Source organism: Rhinopithecus bieti, unplaced genomic scaffold (assembly GCF_001698545.2).
Source record: "Rhinopithecus bieti isolate Rb0 unplaced genomic scaffold, ASM169854v2 scaffold_13262, whole genome shotgun sequence".
In the NCBI taxonomy this organism is placed as follows: domain Eukaryota; kingdom Metazoa; phylum Chordata; class Mammalia; order Primates; family Cercopithecidae; genus Rhinopithecus; species Rhinopithecus bieti.
The window spans coordinates 2,940,763-2,949,672 of record NW_016808004.1 but is presented as its reverse complement, the minus strand read 5'-3'; the positions used below and the strand labels follow the sequence as shown (position 1 = coordinate 2,949,672).

At 54.1% G+C, this 8,910-nt stretch overlaps 1 protein-coding gene across 6 annotated transcripts in view; it reads left to right on the top strand.

Annotated features, from left to right (window-relative positions):
- The window catches only part of PIF1 (PIF1 5'-to-3' DNA helicase), an 11,256-nt gene extending 3,196 nt beyond the window's left edge, over window positions 1-8,060 (top strand). For 2 of the 6 annotated variants that reach the window (XM_017885097.1, XM_017885096.1), the window contains exons 3-13: window positions 861-993; window positions 1,080-1,205; window positions 1,953-2,106; window positions 2,192-2,306; window positions 2,385-2,491; window positions 3,489-3,628; window positions 4,250-4,356; window positions 5,438-5,525; window positions 5,691-5,836; window positions 6,951-7,142; window positions 7,355-8,060. In XM_017885097.1, coding sequence (XP_017740586.1) covers window positions 861-993; window positions 1,080-1,205; window positions 1,953-2,106; window positions 2,192-2,306; window positions 2,385-2,491; window positions 3,489-3,628; window positions 4,250-4,356; window positions 5,438-5,525; window positions 5,691-5,836; window positions 6,951-7,142; window positions 7,355-7,414 — 1,368 coding nt within the window. In that variant the 3' untranslated portion in view covers window positions 7,415-8,060. Of the gene's footprint in view, window positions 1-860; window positions 994-1,079; window positions 1,206-1,952; window positions 2,107-2,191; window positions 2,307-2,384; window positions 2,492-3,488; window positions 3,629-4,249; window positions 4,357-5,437; window positions 5,837-6,950; window positions 7,143-7,354 lie in introns of those variants that run through there. The other 4 variants (XM_017885095.1, XM_017885094.1, XR_001887850.1 and 1 more) reach the window with 3 other exon arrangements.
- Window positions 8,061-8,910: the final 850 nt, after the last annotated feature.

Sequence of the window (8,910 nt, the reverse complement as noted above, 5' to 3'; positions counted from 1 at the left end):
GGAGGCTGAGGCGGGCGGATCACAAGGTCAGGAGATCGAGACCATGGTGAAACCCCGTCTCTACTAAAAATACAAAAAAATTAGCCAGGCGCGGTGTCGGGCGCCTGTAGTCCCAGCTACTCAGCAGGCTGAGGCAGGAGAATGGCGTGAACCCGGGAGGCGGAGCTTGCAGTGAGCCGAGATCGCGCCACTGCACTCCAGCCTGGGCGGCAGAGGGAGACTCCGCCTCAAAAAAAAAAAAAAAAAAGAGAGAAAAAAAACAGAGAAGGCTTGGAAAGGAGACTCCAGAAGGAATGCTGGGAGAGGATAGTAGGCCCAGAGGAGAGGAGCTTATGGAGACAGTGAAGTGGTCATTCGTGTCCTGGGCAGCCAACAGTTGAAGCAGATGAGGGGAGCAGTCTGGTGGGTTTGACAATTTTTGTGGGCTGGGGCGGGTGAATCATAGACCACCAGGGTTTGACACTAAGCTGGTGAGAGGACAGAGATAGGACAAGAAGGGGCCCTGGCTAGGCAGGGTTTTGCTTGGGTGTTTTGATGTGAGAAACAGGTTTGTGGTAGGAAGAGAAACTTAGGTGACAGGACAAGAAGGATTAGGGAACCCAGGGGAAGGAGCTGAGGGAGGGTCTGGACCCCACTGGGATGTTCTGTCCAGGACTAGACAATGGGGGTCTTCAGGGCACAAGGAGAGATAGAGACTCCAATAGTTGCTGGCAAGCTCTCCAGGTGAACCCAAGAGCTCCAGGAATGAAGGCAGCAGAGGACAAAGGGTTACCAGGCCCAGCACTGAACGTGGGCCAAGAAGGGTGGGGGCAATGGCTAGCCGGTGGGAGGATGTTCTGAGATAGCTCTATTCCTCCCAGGAAGCCCCAAGGTGGCCCCTGCCTGTGAAGAGGCTGAGCTTGCCCTCCACCAAGCCACAGCTTTCTGAAGAACAAGCTGCTGTGCTGAGGGCCGTCCTGAAAGGCCAGAGCATCTTTTTCACTGGGAGTGCAGGTAGTGGGAGCAGAAAGGAGGTAGGGGGACAGTGGTGGGGTGGGATAGAGGAACAGGGAGACCTGTCTAACTTTGTCCCTGTCCAGGAACAGGGAAGTCATATCTCCTGAAGCGAATCCTGGGCTTACTGCCCCCCACAGGCACTGTGGCCACTGCCAGCACTGGGGTGGCAGCCTGCCACATCGGGGGCACCACCCTCCATGCCTTTGCAGGTAAGTGGGAACAACTAGGGCTTGAGCTAAGAGCAAGCCCAGCTTCTGGGAAGGGAGAGAGGGGAAGTCTGCATTAAGAGGGGGTTTTGGGGGGCTGGGCGCGGTGGCTCATGCCTGTAATCCCAGAACTTCAGGAGGCCAAGGTGGGAGGATCGCTTGAGCCCAGGAGTTTGAGACCAGCCTGGCCAACACAGTGAGACCCCGTCTCCACAAAATTTAAAAATTAGCGGCCGGGCGCAGTGGCTCACACCTGTAATCCCAACACTTTGGGAGGCCGAGGCGGGTGGATCACAAGGTCAAGAGATCGAGACCATCCTGGCTAACATGGTGAAACCCCATCTCTACTAAAAATACAAAAAAATTAGCCAGGCATGGTGGCAAGTGTCTGTAGTCCCAGCTACTCCGGAGGCTGAGGCGAGAGAATAGCATGAACCCGGGAGGCAGAGCTTGCAGTGAGCCAAGATTGCGCCACTGCACTCGAGCCTGGGTGACAGAGCTACACTCTGTCTCAAAAAAAAAATTAGCTGAGCATGGTGGTGTGTGCCTGTAGCCCCAGCTACTATGGAGGTTGAGGTGGGAGGATTGCTTGAGCCCATGAGGCCAAGGTTATAGTGAGCCAAGATCATGCCACTGCACTTCAGCCTGGGCGACAGAGAGAGACCTTCTCTCAAAAAAAAAAAAAAAAAAAAAGAGGGAGAGAGCGAGAGGGTTTGGGTATTAGCCCAGGCTAAACAGTGTCACTCACAGGCATCGGCTCAGGCCAGGCTCCTCTAGCCCAGTGTGTGGCCCTGGCCCAAAGGCCAGGCGTGCGGCAGGGCTGGCTGAACTGCCAGCGGTTGGTCATTGACGAGATCTCAATGGTGGAGGCAGACCTGTTTGACAAACTGGAGGCCGTGGCCAGGTCAGTATGTTCAGAGGGCAGCAGGTGAAAACTGGGACCTGGTGGTCTTCCGTGTGCCCCTAAAGCACCCCACGCTCCTCTCCAGAGCTGTCCGGCAGCAGAACAAGCCATTTGGAGGGATCCAGCTCATCATCTGTGGGGACTTTCTACAGCTGCCACCTGTGACCAAGGGCCCCCAGCCCCCACGGTTCTGCTTCCAGGTACTACTCACCTCCTAGCTCTGCTCTCCTTAGGGGTCTGCTCTGCTCCTTGACCCGCCCCCACCCTGCTCCCATCAGGCCAAGAGCTGGAAGAGGTGTGTGCCAGTGACCCTGGAGCTGACCAAGGTGTGGAGGCAGGCAGATCAGACCTTCATCTCTCTACTGCAGGCTGTGAGGCTGGGCAGGTGAGCTCTGTTGGATGGGGAAGGGGCTATGGGATGAGGATCCAAGCATGGGCCACAGTGGAACACAGGGAGGGACCCAGGGAAAGGGGAGAATGGTTACCCTGAGGAGCAAGCACTCCATGCAGGAAAAGGAGCCTTGGGCATGGCACTGAGCAACTCAGGATGGACTGTAGTCAGGACCTTCATGGCCCCATAGGAGATGGTCGCCCTGTGAGTGTTGGGACCCAGCCTCCCTCAGGGTTGGGTCTCCATCACCTAGCACAAGGCCTGGCATTAAGTAGGTGTCAGGGGGTGGGCGCAGTGGCTCACACCTGTAATCCTAGCACTTTGAGAGGCTGTGGCAGGTGGATCACGAGGTCAGGAGTTTGAGACCGGCCTGGCCAACCTGGTGAAACCCAGTATCTACTAAAAATACAAAAATTAGCTGGGTGTGGTGGCACGCGCCTGTAGTCCCAGCTACTTGGGAGGCTGAGGCAGGAGAATCACTTAAACCCAGGAAGCAGAGGTTGCAGTGAGCTGAGATCATGCCACTGCACTGCAGTCTGGTGACAGAGCGAGACTCGTCTCAAAAAAAAAAAAAAAAAAGAAGAAACATAAGCTAGATTTTTCACCCAAGGTAGCAGGCAAGTAGACAGAAGATTGTACCCTGGAGGCCAATCTGGGTCCTGCAAATCTCCTGCCTGTGCTCACTCATCATAGCCAACTTCCTCCGGAGCATTTTGGGGTGGGAGGGTGGCCAGTTCTGACCTGGGGCAGCACAGGGAAGGGTGCCCACCTGTGATCAAAGCTCAGTACCCTGCCCCTCCTTATTCCCCATGTTTGGGGTCCAAGTTTGGAGGGGACAGGTTGGCCAGCTTGAGGGGGCAGAAACTATTCCCTGGTGCCCTCTTCCAGTCCCAAGGCCTGACCCATGGCCTGCTGCTTGAACCATCCTGCCCATGTTCCCACCTTCCCTGCTGCACAGGTGGGCTCTGCCCTGACAGTCCAGCCCCCACAGGTGTTCAGATGAGGTGACCCACCAGCTCCAGGCCACAGCTTCCCACAAGGTGGGAAGAGATGGGATTGTGGCCACGAGGCTCTGCACCCACCAGGATGACGTGGCCCTCACCAACGAGAGGCGGCTTCAGGAGCTGCCAGGTGAGCAGGGAGCCTGGGCTGGGCAAGACCAGCTGGGAAGGGTTATAAGCAGATGTGGCCCCCAGGCAACCTGGGCCTCTGGGTCCTAGGCCCCCAACCTCTGTAGTCATAAAGATCCTTATATTTGCAAATGCAACTGTGACTTTGAGAGGTATGGTGAACTAAATTCCACAGCCCCTCAGGCCTGCGCTGCCTCTACTCCCTACCCCTATGCTCTGGTCTAACAGTTTTTTTTTGGAGGCTGGGCACAGTGGCTCACTGTAATCCCAGCACTTTGGGAAGCCAAGGCAGGCAGATGACCTGAAGTCAGGCATTCAAGACCAGCCTGCCCAACATGGAAAAACCCCGTCTCTACTAAAAATACAAAAACATTAGCTAGGTGTGTTAGTGGGCGCCTGTAATCCCAGCTACTCGGGAGGCTGAGGCAGAAGAATTGCTTGAACCCAAGAGGCAGAGGTTGCAGTGAGCCGAGATCGTGCGATTATACTCCAGCCTGGGTGACAGAGCGAAACTCCATCTCAAAAAATAAAAAATTAAAAAAATTTTAAAAAAAGTTTTTTTTGGGATACTGAGTTACAAGTCAGTGATTTGTGATCTGCTTGCTCAACTCTTTTTCTCCAGGTAAGGTACACAGATTTGAGGCTATGGACAGCAACCCTGAGCTGGCCAGTATCCTGGATGCCCAGTGTCCCGTTAGCCAGCTCCTTCAACTAAAGCTGGGGGCCCAGGTGAGTGGGACGCAGGGCCTAGCCCCTGGGAGCTTCGGCTGTCCCGCATGGGCCTTGCTGATCCCTACCCCTCTGCCTACGCCACTCTACAGCCAGTGGGTCCAGCTTTGACCACACTGAAAACCTCCCTGCCTCCTGTTCCTACCCACCTTCCCATCTTCAGCTTTCTACTGTTTTTCTCTACCTACACCAGGAGGTCCTCTAAACAGTGTTGTTTTGGGCAAGTTTCTTTCCCTTGCTGAAGCTCTGTCCCCTCATCCCTAAAAATGGGGAATGAAATACCTACCCCACACAAGCTGTCTTCTGTAGTATACTTTATAAATGGGAGAGTCCTGATTCCTCCCCCGATGTTAGGGGTGGGCAGAAGATTTTCCTTAGGTCACCCAAGGGGAAAATACATGCACAGTGTATCTGAGAGGGGTGGCAGGACCTAGAGCCCATCCCTCAAGATTTGTGGTCCATACATGTACCTATAACAGAGCCGATATTTTCTTTTGTTTTTTTTGAGACGGAGTCTCGCTCTGTCGCCCGGGCTGGAGTGCAGTGGCCGGTTCTCAGCTCACTGCAAGCTCCGCCTCCCGGGTTGACGCCATTCTCCTGCCTCAGCCTCCAAGTAGCTGGGACTACAGGCGCCCGCCACCTCGCCCGGCTAGTTTTTTGTATTTTTTAGTAGAGACGGGGTTTCACCGTGTTAGCCAGGATGGTCTCGATCTCCTGACCTCGTGATCCGCCCATCTCGGCCTCCCAAAGTGCTGGGATTACAGGCTTGAGCCACCGCGCCCGGCCTCAGAGCCGATATTTTCAAAGCCCTGTGATAGAGGTTGCCTTATTGATCCCTTACCACCTCCTTCTGGGGCAAATGGAGCAAATATTATTCCTCTTGGACATAAAGGAAAACTGGGACTGCGGAAGATAAGGCAACTTGCCACAGGGGTCACAGGCAGCCAGTGGCAGAGCTAAGGACTGGGATTCAGTGTCCCTGTGACAACTCCCTGCCCTCAGCCTCTGAGAACAGCGATGGCTAAGCTAAGACCAGGCATGGGTAGGGGGGCTGCTGTCCATTCCTCTCTCTTCCTTGCAGGTGATGCTGGTCAAAAACCTATCGGTGTCTCGGGGCCTGGTGAATGGCGCCCGAGGGGTGGTAGTTGGGTTCGAGGCAGAAGGGAGAGGTAAGTGTTGGGAGGAGATGGCAGTCCTACTACACGGTTTGCAGCATGGCCCCCGGAATGGTGGGGGGAGAAAAACACTAGGAAGGAAAGCTCCAAAGGCTCCTTGCTCCTCACATCAGAGCCCTGAAGCAGAGCTAAAGTTGGACTGCTCCATGCCCTCCTTAGGGCTACCCCAGGTGCGGTTCCTGTGTGGAGTCACTGAGGTCATCCGCGCTGACCGCTGGACGGTGCAGGCCACCAGGAACCAGCTCCTCAGCCGGCAGCAGCTGCCCCTCCAGCTGGCCTGGGCGATGTCTATCCACAAGAGCCAAGTGAGCACCGGTGTTGGGGGTGGGGACAGGGCAGGCAGAAGGAGGTCAGGCATGTTGGGGTCTATGTGTCTTTTTTTTTTTTTTTTGAGACAGAGTCTTGCTCTGTTGCCCAGGTTGGAGTGCAGTGGCGTGATCTTGGCTCACTGCAACCTCCGCCTCCCGAGTTCAAGCTATTCTCCTGCCTCAGCCTCCTGAGTAGCTGGGACTACAGGCACATGCCACCATGCCTAATTTTTGTATTTTTAGTAAAGATGAGGTTTCACCTTGTTGGGCAGGATGGCCTCAATCTCCTGACCTTATGATTCACCCACCTCAGCCTCCCAAAGTGCTGGGATTACAGGTGTGAGCCACCATGCCCAGCCTATGTATCTTTTTTTTTTTGAGACTTGCTCTGTCCCCCAGGCTGGAGTGCAGTGACGTGATCTCCGCTCACTGCAAGCTCTGCCTCCCGGGTTCATGCCATTCTCCTGCCTCAGCCTCCCGAGTAGCTGGGACTACAGACGCCCACCACCACACCCGGCTAATTTTTTGTATTTTCAGCAGAGACGGGGTTTCACCGTGTTAGCCAGGATGGTCTCGATCTCCTGACCTCGTGATCTGCCCGCCTCGGCCTCCCAAAGTGCTGGGATTACAGGCGTAAGCCACTGTACCCGCCTGTAAAAAAACAAATGCACTTTTTTTTTCCCCACCATTTTCTAAGCCACTACTAGATACGTTAAACTGTATAAATTGTATACAACCATTGTATAAAGTGTAGATATAATGAATAATCAATACTGTTTTGCACAGAAAAAAAACAGAGCTCAGAGAGGTTAAGGAACATGTCCCATGTCACACAGTTAGTGAGTGGCAGCCTGGATTCAGCTCCACGCCTGTCTGACCCAGAGCCTGAGCTCTTCTTTCACTCCATCCCTCAACTCTTACCTGGATCTGTGTCCCCCAGTCCCCTTCCTACTCAGACAGCCACCTGCTGTCATGCTCTCCCTCTGTCTAGAGACTCTCTGGACTGGACAAGGAGATCCAGGGGCAGTAGCAGGGCTGGTAAAGGGTCAGGCCCTTCAGGGCAAGGGACTTCAGGCTGAGCTGGCTCCATCTCTGTCCCTGCATCCCCCAGGGCATGACCCTGGATTGTGTGGAGATTTCTCTGGGCCGTGTGTTTGCCAGTGGCCAGGCCTACGTGGCCCTTTCCCGGGCCCGCAGCCTGCAGGGCCTACGTGTGCTGGACTTTGACCCTATGGCAGTTCGCTGTGACCCCCGTGTGCTGCACTTCTATGCCACCCTGCAGAGGGGCAGGGGCCTCAGTCTGGTGAGAGGGAGTCATCTAATGGTGGGCTATGGCCATAGGTGGGGTGGGAGCTAGGACAGAGGGAGGGCCCAGTGGGACCTGAGGTGGGGGCAGGAGAGCCCTCTACTGGCTTCTTAGGGGGTGAGGGCAAGAGGAAAGAGATGCTGGCCCCCAGGTTAAGGCCCTGGGGAACAGCACAAGCCCATGACTGGGCTTCTCTGGCTCTGATCCAGGAGTCCCCAGATGATGATGAGGCAGCCTCAGACCAGGAGAACGTGGACCCAAACCTCTGAGCCTCACCTGCAAAGAGAAGACAAAGGGTGGCCTCCCTGTCCTCCTGCTCCCTAGTGGGCCAGGGCCCCAGGGAATAACTGGAGGAGGCGGGCAGTGTCCCCTTCTGTATATTTTAGGGGCTCTCAGCCTCCTGGCAGGGTTAAAGGGAGAGTGCTTTAAACCCGTGTACCAGCTGTGCTTCACTTTGCCCTGGGTGAGTTGCTTCAGGGTCAGAAGTAACCCTTTCTATGCCAGTTAAGAAAGAGCCTGTGTGGTAGCTGGTGTCAGAGGACAAAGCTCTCTGCAAGGGCTGGACACAGAGCTGCAGAGTCCTGAACATCCCTCCTTTCGGGCTGCAGAAGGGAGAGGCAATGAAGACAGGTGCTCCGGAAGCAGCATCAGGGCTCTCGGGGGTGACCTGGGGGGGGACTCAGGCTGGGTACAGCCTCCAAACAGAGAACGGAACTTAGGTATATCTCCACGGCTAGGCCCAGCCTAGCCCAGCCCAGAACAAACACCCTTCAGAGCCTAACTGAAGAACATAAGCTGCAAAATGTGCACCTATATTTTAAGCTGCTTTTTCAGGGAATAAATAGTGTTTGGGGACATTGAAATGGATGTTCTCAGGTTGTATTTATTTTGGACAAATAGAGAATTGTGTAAAAACTGTGCCTCTTGCCTCCTCTGTCTCCCTCTCACTTGTGCACGTGCACACAGGCATTTGCTTAGGCCACAGTGGCTGAAATCACAACCTTCTGTGGGGTGGTCTTAGTATCACTGGTCATTTGAAAAGCTGAGTTATCTGATGTTGGTGCCTAGCGATAAAATGACATTGTCACCGGGCATGGTGGCTCACGCCTGTAATCCCAGCACTTTGGGAGGATGAGGAGGGTGGATCACCTGAGATCGGGAGTTCGAGACCAGCCTAACATGGAGAAACCCCTTCTCTACTAAAAATACAAAATTAGCCAGGCATGGTGGTGCATGCCTGTAATCTCAGCTACTCAGGAGGCTGAGGCAGGAGAATCGCTTGAATCCAGGAGGCAGAGGTTGCAGTGAGCCGAGATTATGCCATTGCACTCCAGCCTGGGCAACAAGAGCGAAACTCTGTCTCAAAAATAAAAGAAATGACATTGTCATTTGGTGAAGGTGAGTTACCATCACCCAGTAGTCAGACAAGGACATACTAGAGAATTCACGTGGTGGGAAACAAACAGGCCTATGTGTTGCTGCATTTGCTAGGAGCCTCGGTTGAAATTTCTGTTTGAGCTTTGCTGATCTCCCCAGCTTGAACCTGATCATCAACAAACTAACTTCAGTTTTTCAAAAAGCCTGATGGAAATTGCCCAGGGATCCTCATAGGTTAGCTAAAACTAAGATTCTCTGCTTGTGAGCAAAAAGGTATCAGTTCTGGGTGGTAAACACGGGTTATGGTGGAGGCATGCATTGGCAGCTACAAGTGTCAAATTCATAAAAAAGATGGTCGGGGCTGGGCGCGGTGTTTTAAGCCTGTAAT